The sequence below is a fragment of the Dendrobates tinctorius genome, unplaced genomic scaffold (assembly GCF_039654945.1).
Source record: "Dendrobates tinctorius isolate UK_male_01 unplaced genomic scaffold, ASM3965494v1 ptg000430l, whole genome shotgun sequence".
NCBI lineage: Eukaryota > Metazoa > Chordata > Amphibia > Anura > Dendrobatidae > Dendrobates > Dendrobates tinctorius.
In genome coordinates, this window is record NW_027362093.1 from 72,600 (window position 1) to 90,122 (window position 17,523).

The 17,523-nt window shown below is 43.5% G+C and overlaps 1 protein-coding gene across 1 annotated transcript in view; it reads left to right on the forward strand.

Moving 5' to 3' along the window:
• The window catches only part of LOC141076800 (uncharacterized), a 53,040-nt gene that overhangs the window by 24,117 nt on the left and 11,400 nt on the right, over positions 1 to 17,523 (forward strand). Inside the window, exons 2-9 of the mRNA XM_073564110.1 lie at positions 73 to 222; positions 352 to 531; positions 614 to 737; positions 821 to 918; positions 16,685 to 16,834; positions 16,959 to 17,138; positions 17,212 to 17,335; positions 17,419 to 17,516. Of these exons, the coding sequence (XP_073420211.1) occupies positions 73 to 222; positions 352 to 531; positions 614 to 737; positions 821 to 918; positions 16,685 to 16,834; positions 16,959 to 17,138; positions 17,212 to 17,335; positions 17,419 to 17,516 (1,104 nt within the window). The remainder of the gene's footprint in view (positions 1 to 72; positions 223 to 351; positions 532 to 613; positions 738 to 820; positions 919 to 16,684; positions 16,835 to 16,958; positions 17,139 to 17,211; positions 17,336 to 17,418; positions 17,517 to 17,523) is intronic.

Below are 17,523 nucleotides of genomic sequence, written 5' to 3' on the forward strand. Positions count from 1 at the left end.
ATTATCTCCAGTAATTGTATTATTACACAGGATTTTTATGGTGTTACATCGGATCATCTTCTTCTCATTCAGGTCTCTACAATATCGGATCCTCTCAGTGAAGATCTTCTACAGAAGAGAATTTTCCTGATTTCCCCATCAAGGATGGATATGGACAGAGACAAGATGGCGGAGAGGATGTTACACCTCACCCTAGAGATCCTCTTCCGTCTCACTGGAGAGGTGAGAGATTCTGATGACGTCACATTACATCATTCTTATCTATGGGAATAACAGATGGACAGAACTGGAGAGGTGAGGACTCTGGGAATGTCTGTAGTGAGATTTATTAATGTGTCTCTCCATAACCAGGATTACGCAGTGGTGAAGAAGACCTCTAGTGATCGCTGTCAGGACCCTGTGTCTGAGGGATGTGGGAGACCCCTGAGCCCAATCATGGGGCCTCCACCTCACCCCCTGATCCATGAGGACATCAATGACCAGAAGATCCTAGAACTCATCTACAAGATGATTGAGCTGCTGGCTGGAGAGGTGACACTGCTGGGAATGCTGGGACATTATACAGTAACACTATGAAGGGATCGGGGGATGACGGTATCATTGTATGTGTCAGGTTCCTATAAGGTGTCAGGATGTCGCTGTCTATTTCTCCATGGAGGAGTGGGAGTATTTTGAAGGTCACAAAGATCTGTACAAGGACGTCATAATGGAGGTTCCCCAGCCCCTCACATCACCAGGTAATAGACAGGACTAAATACACACGGCCTATAATTATCTGTATATAGAGAATGAATTCAGTCCCTGTATGTGTTTCCTCCAGATCTATCCAGTAAGAGGACAACACCAGAGAGATGTCCCCGTCCTCTTCTTCCACAGGACTGTAACCAAGAAGATCCCAGTGTTCCTCAGCATCATCAGGTAGATGACAGATATTTCTTGTTGCTGAAACTGTGATATTTTTTCCACTTTAAACCATTTTTAAACCCCTCTGATCAGTGCGATCATACAACATACAAGCCTCTGATGGCTCTGGTGATGCCCTGTACTACTGTAGTGCCGTGTATCATCACTGCCTGTCAGTGTAGTTGGGTCGCCCTCCCAGGGCTGGCGGGGTACTCAGTACCGGGCCCGATGAGCTTCAATGGGAGATGTCACGGCAGCTGGGACCTGGCCCGTGGCCCTGGGCGCGCATTGTAAAGAGGGAATGTGTTCAGTGTGCTTCTGATAGTTACAGTTTATGAATGAATGATTCGTGACTAGTATTGAGCATTCCGATACTGCAAATATCGGGTATCGGCCGATATTTGCTGTATCGGAATTCCGATACCGAGTACCAATATTTTTTCAATATCGGATACCGGAATTGGAAGTCCCCATAATGCAATGAGCCACTGTTGTGGCTGTGATTGGCTGCTGAAATGATGTCATCATGATGCGCGGTCTGTGCGCATCATGATGCGCGGTCTGTGTGGGCCTTCCGGTGGTCTGTGCGGGCCTCTCGGGGGTCTGTACGGGCCTCTCGGGGGTCTGTACGGGCCTGATGGGGTCCGTGCGCGCCTGCCGGGGGTCTGTACGTGCCTCTCGGGGGACTGTACGGGCCTGCCGGGGGTCTGTACCGGCTGCCGGGGGTCTGTGTAGACTGCCGGTGGTCTGTGCGGGCCTCCCAGGGGTTGTGTGTGTGTGCAGGCATTGTCCGATGGGACTACAAGTCCCATCGGGCTATGCCTGCTACAATGACAGTGATTGACACATTAGCCAATGATGGGACAGTAGTAGTCCCATCATCCGGCTAATGTGTTGAATGTAAAAAAAAAAAAACATACTACATGCATACTACATATATACTACATTCATACAACATACATATATACTACATACATACTACATATATACTACATTCATACAATATACATACATACTACATACATACTAAATATATACTACATTCATACAATATACATATATACTACATACATACTACATATATACTACATTCATACAACATACATACATACTACATATATACTACATTCATACGACATACATACATACTACATACATGCTACATATATACTACATTCATACAACATACATATATACTACATACATGCTACATACATACTACATTCATACAACATACATATATACTACATACATGCTACATACATACTACATTCATACAACATACATACTACATACATATATACTACATTCATACAACATACTGTACATACATACTACATATATACTGCATTCATACAACATACTGTACATACATACTATATATATACTACATTCATACAACATACATATATACTACATACATATATACTACATTCATACAACATACATTCATTCATACAACATACATACATACTACATACTTACTACATACAATACATTCATACATTCATACAATACATACATGCTACATATATACAACATACATACTACATACATACTACATATATACTACATTCATACAACATACATACATACTACATACATATATACTACATTCATACAACATACATACATACTACATACTTACAGCATACATACTACATACATACTACATACAACATACATACATACAATACATTCATACAATACATACATACTACATATATACAACATACATACTACATATATACAACATTCATACAACATACATACTGCATACATATATACTACATTCATACAACATACATACATACTACATACTTACTACATACATGCAACATACATACATACAATACATTCATACAATACATACATACTACATATATACTACATTCATACAACATACATACATACTACATACATGCTACAGACATACAACATAAATACTACATACATACTGCATACATACTACATACAATACATTCATACAATACATACATACTACATGTATACTACATTCATACAACATACATACATACTACATACATACAACATGATACAGACATACAACATACTACATACATACTACATACAATACATTCATACATACTACATATATACTACATTCATACAACATACATACATACTACATACATACAACATGCTACAGACATACAACATACATACTTCATACAATACATTCATACAATACATACATATAGACATACAGTACATATAACATAGAGTACTTACTTACCATTACTTGTCACATTGTTCCCCAAAGCCAGTGTCATCTATGGAAAAAATTAGAAAAGAACAAACAAGCGATATACTCCCTGATCCGCAGAAATCCACGAGTGAGTGTCCCACGCCGATTTCCCGTGGAGAACAGCAGCATCAGCTGATGTGACCGCTCTCTAGGGGCTTCAATAATCCAATGACGGGAGGTAGGTATCCTTCCGCACTGTATTCCTCCGCCACTGTAAAAAAAATAGTCCCTAGTCTCACTTTTGGCATTGCTGTGTGAGAAAGTTCCCACGCAGCTTTTGCCATAAAGTGAGACTAGGGACTATTTTTTTTTACAGTGGCGGAGGAATACAGTGCGGACGGTACCTACCTCCCGTCATTGGATTCCTGGAGCCCCCTGGAGAGCGGTCGCATCAGCTGATGCTGCTGTTCTCCACAGGAAATCGGCGTGGGACCCTCGTGGATTTCTGCGGATCAGGGAGTATATCGCTTGTTTGTTATTTTCTAATTTTTTCCATAGATGACACTGGCTTCGGGGAACAAAGTGACAAGTGATGGTGAGTATGTACTCTATGTTATATGTACTGTATGTCTATATGTATGTATTGTATGAATGTATTGTATGTAGTATGTATGTTGTATGTCTAGCATGTTGTATGTATGTATGTTGTATGAATGTAGTATGTATGTATGTTGTATGTATGTATGTTGTATGTATGTCTGTAGCATGTTGTATGTATGTAGTATGTTGTATGAATGTAGTATGTATGTATTGTATGAATGTATGAATGTATTGTATGTAGTATGTATGTAGTATATATGTTGCATGTTGTATGTATGTAGTATGTATGTAGTATGTTGTATGAATGTAGTATGTATGTATTGTATGAATGTATTGTATGTAGTATGTATGTTGTATGTATGTAGTATGTACTATGTATGTATGTTGTATGAATGTAGTATGTATGTTGTATGTATGTAGTATGTATGCATGTAGTATGTATGTATGTTGTATGAATGTTGTATATATGTAGTATGTATGTAGTATGTATCTATGTTGTATGAATGTAGTATATATGAAGTATGTAGTATGTATGTATGTTGTATGAATGTTGTATATATGTATGTATGTTGTATGAATGTAGTATATATGAAGTATGTATGTAGTATATATGTTGTGTGAATGTAGTATATATGAAGTATGTATGTAGTATGTATGTATGTTGTATGAATGCAGTATACGGTATATGAAGTATGCATGTAGTATGTATGTAGTATGTATAAATGTTGTATATATGTAGTATGTATGTATGTTGTATGAATGTAGTATATATGAAGTATGTATGTTGTATGAATGTTGTATGTATGTAGTATGTATAAATGTTGTATATATGTAGTATGTATGTATGTTGTATGAATGTAGTATATATGAAGTATGTATGTAGTATGTATGTTGTATGAATGTTGTATATATGTAGTATGTATGTAGTATGTATAAATGTTGTATATATGTAGTATGTATGTATGTAGTATGTATGTAGTATATATGTTGCATGTTGTATGTATGTAGTATGTATGTAGTATGTTGTATGAATGTAGTATGTATGTATTGTATGAATGTATTGTATGTAGTATGTAGTATGTATGTTGTATGTATGTAGTATGTACTATGTATGTATGTTGTATGAATGTAGTATGTATGTTGTATGTATGTAGTATGTATGCATGTAGTATGTATGTATGTTGTATGAATGTTGTATATATGTAGTATGTATGTAGTATGTATCTATGTTGTATGAATGTAGTATATATGAAGTATGTAGTATGTATGTATGTTGTATGAATGTTGTATATATGTATGTATGTTGTATGAATGTAGTATATATGAAATATGTATGTAGTATATATGTTGTGTGAATGTAGTATATATGAAGTATGTATGTAGTATGTATGTATGTTGTATGAATGCAGTATACGGTATATGAAGTATGCATGTAGTATGTATGTAGTATGTATAAATGTTGTATATATGTAGTATGTATGTATGTTGTATGAATGTAGTATATATGAAGTATGTATGTAGTATGTATGTTGTATGAATGTTGTATATATGTAGTATGTATGTAGTATGTATAAATGTTGTATATATGTAGTATGTATGTATGTTGTATGAATGTAGTATATATGAAGTATGTATGTAGTATGTATGTTGTATGAATGTTGTATATATGTAGTATGCATGTAGTATGTCTGTATGTTGTATTAATGTAGTATATATGAAGTATGCATGTAGTATGTAGTATGTATGTATGTATGTATGTATGTTGTATTAATGTAGTATATATGAAGTATGTATGTATGTATGTTGTATGAATGTTGTATATATGTAGTATGTCTGTAGTATGTATGTAGTATGTATGTTTTTTATTTTTTACCTTCAACACATTAGCCGGATGATGGGACTACTACTGTCCCATCATTGGCTAATGTGTCAATCACTGTCATTGTAGCAGTCATAGCCCGATGGGACTTGTAGTCCCATCGGACGATGCCTGCACATACTCACAACCCCCGGCAGGCCCGCACAGACCGCCGGAAGGCCCGTACAGACCCCCGAGAGGCCCGCACAGACCGCCGGAAGGCCCGCACAGACCCCCATCAGACCCGTACAGACCCCCGAGAGGCCCGCACAGACCGCCGGAAGGCCGCACAGACCCCCATCAGGCCCGTACAGACCCCCAAGAGGCCCATACAGACCCCGCCCGCACACACAGACACGCACAGTGTCTGCCCACGCACCGCCCACACTCTTCCCCCCTCCCGAACTGGATGTACAAGGAAAGAAAGGGGCTTTTTTAATTCCGATATTTATGTCCCATTGACTTGAATGGGACTTCCGGTATCGGAATCGGCGATACCGATACTTTTTTGGGTATCGGGCCGATCCAATCCGATCCAATATTTCTGTATATCGGATGGTATCGCTCAACACTATTCGTGACGCCACCTGTGGTGTTCGGCAATGAAGATGTTAAGCCGACGCTGCAGACAGATCCTCTGGGACAGATGGTGTGGTGCAGCAATGATGTAATAGCCCTCAACAGGCAGGGCTGTAGTCCAAGGGCAGTGTAGGTGAAGTGACACGTAGATGGTGCAGTGTCAGGCGCGAGGGATGTAGCAGTGCTGAGCAGGTGGACGCAGGAATAAGTGGAGGACACCAGGGAATGTAGTTCCAAAGCTTTACTCACAGTCTGTTGTGGTACAAGGGCCTGCATCCGTGCTGTCCTCTGGGTCAGGAGCTCAGCCAACTTCCAGGCAAGATGAAGTACTCCTTTCCAACACTCCGCCAACATATGCCTTTTCTGAACGTCTCCCTTGTTGCGCCTATAGTGAAGTACTCACAGTACTGAGTTACACTGGAGTTCCTCCTGTCAGATGTTCCTATGAACTCTACTTGTACGGCAGACAGCTAGTAGCCTGCTTCGGGGACTCCTTACTACCTAGTCCCGGCTCACTCACGATGCAAGTCTTGGGTAGGAATAAAGTGGTGACAACTACTATTCCGCCGGTGTCTGCTGCAGGACCATTAGTATCCATACAACCTCGGGGACCGGACCCCGGCCTTGCGCTGTGAACTTGGGAAGGCTTCTCCTCTAACCCTAATCCTTAGTCCTCCTCTCCTTACGTTCCGTACAATCCTTTCCTTCTCATGGAGATTCAGGCTTTCTATAATGTCTCTTTCCTGTGCCAGCGGACCCAGGTCACTGAGGTCGGCTGCAGCACTTCCTTCCATCCATCCCACTCCGGGGATCTTCTCTCCTCCTCTGACTCTGTCAGACTGACCAAATCCTAAACTCTTCCCGCTCTTTTGAGTGCAAACTAAACTCCACCCGCCTCCCAGCACGTTTCGTGTTCCAAGCAGGGAGCCACCAAAGGGTGCTTTGCTACACTACTTTGTGGTGTGGGGGTGCCGGTGTTGGAGTGTGGTCAGGTGTCTCCACCTTACCTGGATAGTGGGGTACCACACCTCAGGAGGAGGTGCAGTACCTCTGTGGCGACTGAACCCTCAGGGTCGCCACATAATACTAACGGCCCCATACACATGAGATCAGAGTTGGCTGAACAGTCATTTGGCAGACAGCGATCTCTCCCGACTCCCCCATACACACAAATATTCCAGCTTTCCTGTGGTCTGTATGAGAGAGTCGCCTCCAGACTCCTCTAGAGGAGGATTATCTACAGGAAGAACAGACGGATAATCCTCTGAAATTCAGGATGCCAGATCCTTCTCTGCCCTGACATCATCTGTCGGGAGGCCCCCAAATACATTATATGGTCGGCCAATCCCCCGAAATCAGTGCTTTCATGTAACTTTAGCCTAATGTGTATGGGGGTGTTATAAGGTAACTTATTGGACGCTGCCTCTGGCCCGGCCTAATAGACCTTCATACATTGCAGCCCAGACCCCATTATTAGGCATGTAAGTATCGCAGTAACTAGGCCGCCCCATACTATCGAGTACTTGGAGGCGGGGGGCATTCAGCCAAACTCTGTCACACCTTCTTAGATGTCATGTTTGCTTTTCAGGGTTTTTGTTGCAGCCCCTCCTGTGCTGTCCCTGCGGTGTACATCTATGTTCTGGGGCAAAAAAGAGTTAATTTCTTTTTAATAAATGTTTAACATGTCAAAAATTATAAAATGTGTCTTCTGCTTTTTTGTTATTTTTTTCTTCTTACAAGAATTGTTGGAGCCAATTTTCTTGAGAAACATTTTAATATCGGCTTTTTCTGGAGTTTTTCTTGTAATATAGGAAAGCCTAAGGCCAGAAATAAACCCCATAAATCACTGTACATGGAGACTTTGGGATCAGATCATTTCTGTCCGTTGTGTTTGTGGAAACAAAAAATCTTTTCTAAAAGCCTCAAACTTCTGTGTGTGACTCAGAGCTGAGATCTAACGGGATAGAAGATTCCAGTGCGGGGAAGACGGGAAACCTTCATATAGACGGCCGGTGGGGATGGAGGCAGTGACCGACTCTGGCCACATCTGTCTCTAGAGCCGCAGTAGAAGATGAAGATGTCGTCCTCATCATGAAGGAGTTATTTCTCATGTCGCGTGTAATGAATATCTCCTGCAGTATTACTAATGCCGATTCCAGTGTCGGTAATGAGACGAGAATTAGCGTTATGGAAGATGAGTCTATGAGGAACGTGTTCAGCTGCCGACTCCGAGGAGGAAACTGCTTGTTGTCTGTGGCCTAAATATATAGGTTTTATTAGTAGATAAAATAATAATAATAATCTTTATTTATATAGTGCCAAAATATTCTGCAGTGCTTTACAGTTTAACAGTTTCAAAACACAAGTCATAAGTAACAACGTTAACAATACAATAATTAAAGTAAAATCAGCCGCCCCTGCTGGTGAGAGCTTACAATCTACAATGAGGTGGGGGAGATACAAAGTACAGGTGTGTATTTACAATGATGTATTTACAATGATGGTTCAGCCATCTTGAGAAGGTGGGGGACAGAGATAGTGAATGGGCTACATATTCACACTTGCACATAAAATGACTTTGATTAGTGAACGTGATAGGCTGCTCTGAATAGATGTGTTTTGAGAGAGGGCTTAAAACTGTGCAAATTGTGGATAGTCCTAATTTCTTGGGGTAGAGCATTCCAGAGTATTGGCGCAGCGCTGGAGAATTCTTGGAGTCGGGAGTGGGAGGCGTGGATTAGTGCAGAGGTTAGTTGAAAGTCTTTTGCAGAGCGCAGCGGTCGGCTAGCCCGATAGACGGAAATGAGGGAGGAGATGTAGGGGGGTGCCGCACTGTGGAGAAGCTTTGTGGGTGAGAACAAGTACTTTGAATTGGACCCTATAATGAATGGGCAGCCAATGTAAGGACTGGCGAAGAGCGGACGCGTCCGAGTACCGATTAGCCAGATAGATGACCCTGGCTGCTGCATTAAGTATGGACTGGAGAGGGGAAAGTCGAGTAGCGGGGAGGCCAATTAATAGGGCATTGCAGTAGTCCAGGCGGGAATGGATCAGAGTGACAATGAGGGTTTTTTTTGTTTCCCTGGTGAGAAAAGGGCGGATTCTAGAGATGTTCTTTAGGTGTAAGTGGCAAGAGCGGGCAAGAGATTGTATATGGGATGTGAAGGAGAGGTTGGTGTCAAACATAACACCCAGACAGTGCGCCTGCTGCCGGGGTGTTATTATGGTGCCACCCACGGAGAGGGAAATGACAGATTTAGGGAGGTTAGTAGATGGCGGGAGCAGAAGAAGTTCAGGTTTTGAGAGGTTAAGTTTCAGATAGAGAGCGGACATGATGTTGGAGACTGCGGACAGTCTGTCACTGGCATTCTGTTGTACAGCGGGGGTAAGGTCAGGGGATGACGTATATAGTTGTGTATCATCAGCATAAAGATGGTACTGAAAGCCAAATCTGCTGATGGTCTGTCCAATTGGGGCCGTGTAGAGAGAGAAGAGAAGGGGGCCAAGGACTGAGCCCTGAGGTACCCCGACAGCGAGAGGAAGAGGAGATAACGTGGAGCCAGCAAACAAAACACTGAAGGAGCGGTCAGAGAGATAGGAAGAGAACCAGGAGAGAGAGATTTCCTTAATGCCTAGTGACTGGAGCCTATGGAGTAGGAAACGGTGGTCAACAGTGTCGAAAGCTGCAGAAAGGTCAAGAAGAATGAGCAGAGAGTGTTCACCGTTACATTTTGCTGTCAGAAAGTCATTGGTCACTTTGATGAGTGCAGTTTCAGTCGAATGTAGGGGTCGGAAGCCAGACTGTGAAGGGTCTAGGAGGGAGTGAGGGGAGAGGTAACGGGTAAGGCAGCAGTAGACTAGTTGCTCCAAGAGTTTAGAGATGAAGGGGAGATTGGAGACTGGTCTGTAGTTGTTTGTGCATCATGGGTCGAGAGCAGGTTTCTTTAATAATGGAAGAATGATAGAGTGTTTGAAGGAGGATGGAAAATGCCTGAGGAGAGGGAGAGATTAAAGATTGTAGTTAGGTGAGTTGTGATGACTGGAGAGAGAGACTGGAGGAGTTGTGAGGGAATGGGGTCGGTAGTGCATGTAGTTGGGCTAGAAGAAGAGAGGAGTCTGGAGACTTCTTCTTCTGTGATGGGATCAAATGTGGAAAGTGAGCCAGGGGAAATGCAATTAGGGATGGGAGTCACAGCACTTGGTGGTTGGGAGCGGATGTCCTGACGGATATTATCTATTTTCTCTATAAAATGGGAGGCCAGGTCATCAGCACAAATGTCTGTGATAGGGGCTTGTGCTTTTGGCCAGAGAAGGGAGTGAAAAGTGTCAAAAAGTTTCTTGGGGTTGTTGGCTAGTGAGGAGATCAGGGTGGTGAAGTAGGTCTGTTTGGCGAGGTGAAGGGCAGCGTTATAGGTTCTTAACATAAATTTGAAGTGGATGAAGTCTTCTGGTGTGCGGGTTTTTCTCCGTCAGCGTTCAGCACTCCTAGAGCATCGCTGGAGAAATTGAGTTTGCGATGTGAGCCAGGGCTGTTTTACTCTGTGTTTGGAGGTTTTGAGGGTGAGGGGCGCTACCTGGTCAAGGGTGGTTGTAAGAGTGTGTTGTAGTGATGAACAGCCAGATTAGGACAGGAAAAAGAGGAGATTGGGATAGGGAAGATTGTAGGGAGTCTGAAAGTGTCTGAGGGTTAATGGCTTGTAGATTTCTGAATGTTTGATAGGTAGGAGTGTGCTGGGGTGGGCGAGGATTTGTGAGCGTGAAGGAGAGAATATTGTGGTCAGAGAGGGGAAGTGGTGAGTTATTTAGGTAGGAGATTGAGCAAAGCCGGACAAAGACCAGGTCAAGGGTGTTACCGTCTTTGTGTGTCTCAGAGGTTGAGCGCTGTGAGAGGCCGAGAGAGGTGGTTAGTGATAGAAGCTGGGATGCAGATGTGGAAGTAGGGCTGTTAATGGGGATGTTGAAGTCTCCCAGGATAAGAGTTGGTAGTTCTGAGGACATGAAGTGCGGCAGACAGGCTGAAAAGTGGTCAAGGACGTGTGTTATGAATGAGTCACCGGAGGAGGAGAAAACAAAAATACAAGCTAAGTCCAGAAAACCGGAGAAGTTGGTAACTAGCGGATTGCAGACCCCTGATCCTATTCACCACAACTAACAGTAGCCGTGGGGGGTTCCTACGGTGGTCCTAGACCCCTCGTCACAGCCGGAGAGCAAAATAAGCCTAAAGAAAGAAAGGGGAAATCTAAACTGCCCCAGAGCAGACCCCAAAGCAATAGACAGCCCCCAACATGTATTGTCGGTGAAAAACAGATGAAAATACAAACGCAGACAGAAAGACAGGCTGAGCAAATGATGGGGCCCAACTAACTAGATAGGAAAGGACAGAAAAGATGCTGGCTGCAATCTGCAAAAAACCTACCAAAAATGTCCCAACAGTCTGATAGGAAAAAAGGCCCTGAAGTCACTAGACTTCAAAAACTCTATATCAGCACTCAGGTATATTCTGAAAACAGAGCAAATAGATCAACTGATCAGAGACAAAAATGGAATTCAGCCAGTCCCAGCAAGGGCTGGCTGAACGCAAACACTAAGTAAACCAGACAAAATTTCATGGAATAATAGCAGGGCAAAAACTTAGCTTTTAGTAGACAGGAACTAAACTGGATGCCAGAACTCAGAGCAGAAAGGATCACCAGCAACCCTGCAGGGCGTTGGCTGCCTTATATTCACTCAGAGATTCTGGATGTCCAATCACACTCCACCTGTTCAGATGACAGGTTCTTCCCATCCAACTCAATTTCACTACTTCCCTTCACCAGCAGAGGGAATTCATCAGACATCACAGGTGAAGGGGAAAATGAACTCACAACAGTACCTCCCCCTTGAGGAGGGGTCACCGAACCCTCATCCACGCCACCAGGGCGATCAGGATGGGCCCGATGAAAAGCACGAACCAATCTTTCGGCATGAATATCGGATGCAGGGACCCAAGAATTATCCTCCTGGCCATAACCCTTCCACTTAACCAAATACTGGAGTCTCCGTCTAGCCAGACGAGAATACAGTATCTTCTCAACCTCATATTCCACATTACCTTCAACCAATACAGGGTCAGGAGGTGCCACCACAGGAACTAATGGCTCAACAAACCTCTTCAACAGAGACTTATGAAACACGTTATGGATCTTGAATGTAACAGGAAGAGCCAAACGAAAAGAGACCGGATTAAGAATCTCCAAGATCTTGTAAGGTCCAATAAATCTAGGTTTAAACTTTGGAGAAGCCACCTTCATAGAGATATTCTTTGATGACAACCAAACCATATCACCCACCTTAAACCGGGGACCAATGGTCCTATGCCGGTTGGAAAACCGCTGGGCCTTTTCCTGTGAGAGAGACAACTTATCCACCACTTGGTCCCAGATCTGGTGCATTCTCTCCACCACAGTGTCAACACCTGGGCAGGCAGAAGACTCCACCTGCCCTGAAGAGAATCGAGGATGAAACCCAAAGTTACAAAAAAAAGGTGACATCAAAGTGGCAGAACTAGCTCTATTATTTAAAGCAAATTTGGCCAAGGGCAAAAATGAAACCCAATCATCCTGATCAGCAGAAATAAAACATCTCAAATAAGGCTCCAAAGTCTGGTTTGTTCTCTCCGTCTGCCCATTGGTCTGAGGATGAAACGCAGAGGAGAAGGACAACTGAATACCCAGCTTGGAACAGAAAGTCCTCCAAAATCTAGAAACAAACTGAACTCCTCTGTCAGACACAATGTTCTCAGGAATCCCATGCAAGCGAACCACCTGTTGCAAAAACAAGGGCACCAACTCTGAGGAAGATGGCAACTTAGGGAGTGGTACAAGATGGACCATCTTAGAGAATCTATCACAAATCACCCAAATAAGTCATTCTCTGAGAGACAGGCATATCAGAGGTAAAATCCACTTAAATATGGGTCCATGGCCTCCTGGGCACCGGCAAAGGCATCAACAACCCACTAGAGTGAGAACAAAGTTTAGACCGGGAGCAAGTCCCACAGGACTGCACAAAATTCCTGACATCACGAGACAAGGCGGGCCACCAAAAAGACCGACTCACCAAATCTCTAGTACCAAAAATACCTGGATGACCAGCCAATGCAGAGCAATGAATTTCAGACATTACTCTCTTCCTCCACTGGTCTGGAACATACAATTTTCCAATGGGACAACGCTCAGGTTTGTCCTCCTGAAACTCTTCCAGAGCACGTCTCAAATCGGGCGAGATGGCAGAAAGAACTACCCCCTCACCTAAGATGGTAGCAGGCTTAGTCACAACAGGAGAATCAGCAAGGAAACTCCTAGAGAGGGCGTCTGCCTTGACATTCTTAGTGCCCGGAAGAAAAGAGACCACAAAATCAAAACGTGTGAAAAACAAGGCCCACCTAGCCTGTCTAGGATTCAAGTGTTTGGCCGATTCAAGGTAAATCAAATTCTTGTGGTCAGTAAGGACCACGACTTGATGTCTAGCTCCCTCCAACCAATGTCTCCACTCCTCAAATGCCCATTTCATGGCCAACAGTTCCCGATTCCCCACATCATAGTTACGTTCGGATGGGGAGAAAATATCATTCATGAAGCACTGGAAGACAGAAGGGGCATTAGTGAGCCCAAAAGGCATCACCAGGTACTCAAAATGTCCCTCCGGAGTATTAAACGCCATCTTCCATTCATCCCCATGCTTAATGCGAATAAGATTATACGCCCCCTTGAGGTCAAGCTTGGTAAACCAGCTGCACCTTTAACTCTGGAGAATAGATCAGAAATCAGGGGTAACGGATACTGATATTTAACAGTAATCTTGTTGAGGGAACGATAGTCAATACAAGGCCTTAATGAACCATCTTTCTTGGCCACGAAAAAAAACCAGCACCTAAGGGTGAAGAGGATGGCCTAATATGACCCTTCTCCAATGACTCCTTAATATAGGATCACATAGACTCGTGCTCTGGTACAGATAAATTGAAAAGACGACCCTTGGGAAATTTACACCCAGGGCTCAGCTCAATTGCACAGTCATAACTCCTATGAGGAGGCAAAGACGCAGACTCATTCTCACTAAATACATCATAAAAATCAGCCAAATAGTCAGGAACATCATGCGACTAGGGAGAGGTGGAGAAAACAGGAGCGTCACTAAGGGCACACCGACAACCCCAACTCACCACAGACACAGATTTCCAATCCAAAACTGGATTATGGATTTGCAACCAGGGAAAACCCAGAACAATGGTATCATGCAAATTATGCAACACCAATAAGCTGCAATTTTCTTGATGGTCTGGGGCGACCCGCATTACCCCCTGGGTCCAATACTGAGGTTTAATCTTCGCCAAAGGAGTAGCATCAATACCCCTCAAAGGGATAGGCGTCCGCAGAGGTGTCATAGGAAACCCACAACGTTTAGCAAAATCCTAGTCCATCAGGTTCAGAGCCGCTCCCGAATCCACAAAAGCCTTAGCGGAAAATGTGGACAGGGAGCAGATCAAAGTAACTGCCAGAAGAAACTTAGGTTGAACACCACCCACAGCAAATGTGTGTGCAAAACGTTTCTCTCGTTTAGGGCAGACAGAAATAATATGAGAGGCATCTCCACAGAAAAAACACAGCTTATTACGCCTTCTGAACTCCTGACGTTGCGCCCGAGACAAAACTCCATCACATTGCATAGGTTCAGACATTTGTTCAGCAGGTGGCAACACCTCTCGTGTAGTTTTGCGTTCACGTAAACGCCGATCAACCTATATGGCTAATGACATAGAATCGTCAAGACCAGAGGGAACAGGAAATCCCACCATAGTATCTTTTACGGTTTCTGACAAACCCTTCCGAAAGAGAGCCGCCAAGGCACCATCATTCCAGGTAGTAGGGACCGCCCACTTTCGGAATTTTTGACAGTACAACTCTGCAGAATCCTGACCCTGGCTCAATGCCAACAGGGCCTTTTCAGCTTGATCAATAGCATTAGGTTCATCATACAACAAAAATGCGTCCACATTAGCCAGAATAGGATCATCAGGTGTCAAAGAAAACGCCCAATCCTGGGGATCGCCGCGCAGCAAAGAGATGACAATTTTAACCTGCTGCGCAGAGCTCCCCGATGAGTTAGGCTTCAAGGCAAGAAATAATTTACAATTATTCTTAAAATTCAAAAATTTAGACCGATCCCCAAAAAACACATCAGGAGTAGGGATCTTTGGTTCAGCAGCATGTGAATGAGCAAGATAGGCGGAAATTCCCCGCACTTCAGCAGCGAGCTGCTCCACACAATCAGACAATTGCTTAATCACCATTAAGAAAAAAATCCCTCTACGGCCTCAGAGAAATAGAGGAAAAAATATACACAAAAAAAAAATTCTGACACTTTTTTTTTTTAAACAATTTTTTCCTGCTATTGAGTACCCTAGAATCTGCGGTATGGCTGGTGATTCTGTTATGAATGAGTCACCGGAGGAGGAGAAAACAAAAATACAAGCTAAGTCCAGAAAACCTGAGAAGTTGGTAACTAGCGGATTGCAGACCCCTGATCCTATTCACCACAACTAACAGTAGCCGTGGGGGGTTCCTACGGTGGTCCTAGACCCCTCGTCACAGCCGGAGAGCTAAATAAGCCTAAAGAAAGAAAGAGGAAATCTAAACTGCCCCAGAGCAGACCCCAAAGCAATAGACAGCCCCCAACATGTATTGTCGGTGAAAAACAGATGAAAATACAAACGCAGACAGAAAGACAGGCTGAGCAAACGATGGGGCCCAACTAACTAGATGGGAAAGGACAGAAAAGATGCTGGCTGCAATCCGCAAAAACCCTACCAAAAATGTCCCAACAGTCTGATAGGAAAAAAGGCCCTGAAGTCGCTAGACTTCAAAAACTCTTTATCAGCACTCAGGTATATTCTGAAAACCAGAGCAAAGAGATCAACTGATCAGAGACAAAAATGGAATTCAGCCAGTCCCAGCAAGGGCTGGCTGAACGCAAACACTAAGTAAACCAGACAAAATCTCATGGAATAATATCAGGGCAAAAACTTAGCTTTTAGTAGACAGGAACTAAACTGGATGCCAGAGCTCAGAGCAGAAAGGATCACCAGCAACCCTGCAGGGCGTCGGCTGCCTTATATCCACTCAGAGATTCCGGATGTCCAATCACACTGCACCTGTTCAGATGACAGGTTCTTCCCATCCAAATCAATTTCACTACTTCCCTTCACCAGCAGAGGGAGTTCATCAGACATCACAGGTGAAGGGGCAAATGTACTCACAACAGACGTGGGTGAGCCTGGAGGACGGTATATGACCGCTACTGTGAGGGACGGAAGAGTCTGATGGTATGGACCTCAAAAGAAGGGAATGAGAGTGATGGAACTGGGGGGATGTCAGGGAACAAAACTAAACACTGTAAAATAATAAATCTCATATGTTTCCCTTATTATCGCCAGTAATTGTATTATTACACAGGATTCTTATGATGTTACATCGGATCATCTTCTTCTCATTCAGGTCTCTACAATATCGGATCCTCTCAGTGAAGATCTTCTACAGAAGAGAATTTTCCTGATTTACCCATCAAGGACGGATATAGACAGAGACAAGATGGCGGAGAGGATGTTACACCTCACCCTAGAGATCCTCTTCCGTCTCACTGGAGAGGTGAGAGATTCTGATGACGTCACATTACATCATTCTTATCTATGGGAATAACAGATGGACAGAACTGGAGAAGACTCTGGAAATGTCTGTAGTGAGATTTATTAATGTGTCTCTCCATTACCAGGATTACACAGTGGTGATGAAGACCTCTAGTGATCGCTGTCAGGACCCTATGTCTGAGGGATGGAGAAGACCCCTGAGCCCAATCACAGGGCCTCTACCTCACCCCCAGATCCATGTGGACATCAATGACCAGAAGATCCTAGACCTCACCTACAAGATGATTGAGCTGCTGACTGGAGAGGTGACACTGCTGGGACATTATACAGTAACGCTATGAAGGGATCGGGGGATGACGGTATCATTGTATGTGTCAGGTTCCTATAAGGTGCCAGGATGTCGCCGTCTATTTCTCCATGGAGGAGTGGGAGTATTTAGAAGGACACAGAGATCTGTACAAGAATGTCATAATGGAGGTTCCCCAGCCCCTCACATCACCAGGTAATAGACAGGACTAAATACACACGGCCTATAATTATCTGTATGTAGAGAATGAATTTAGTCCCTGTATGTGTTTCCTCCAGATCTATCCAGTAAGAGGACAACACCAGAGAGATGTCCCCATCCTCTTCTTCCACAGGACTGTAAACAAGAAGATCCCAGTGCTCCTCAGGATCATCAGGTAGATG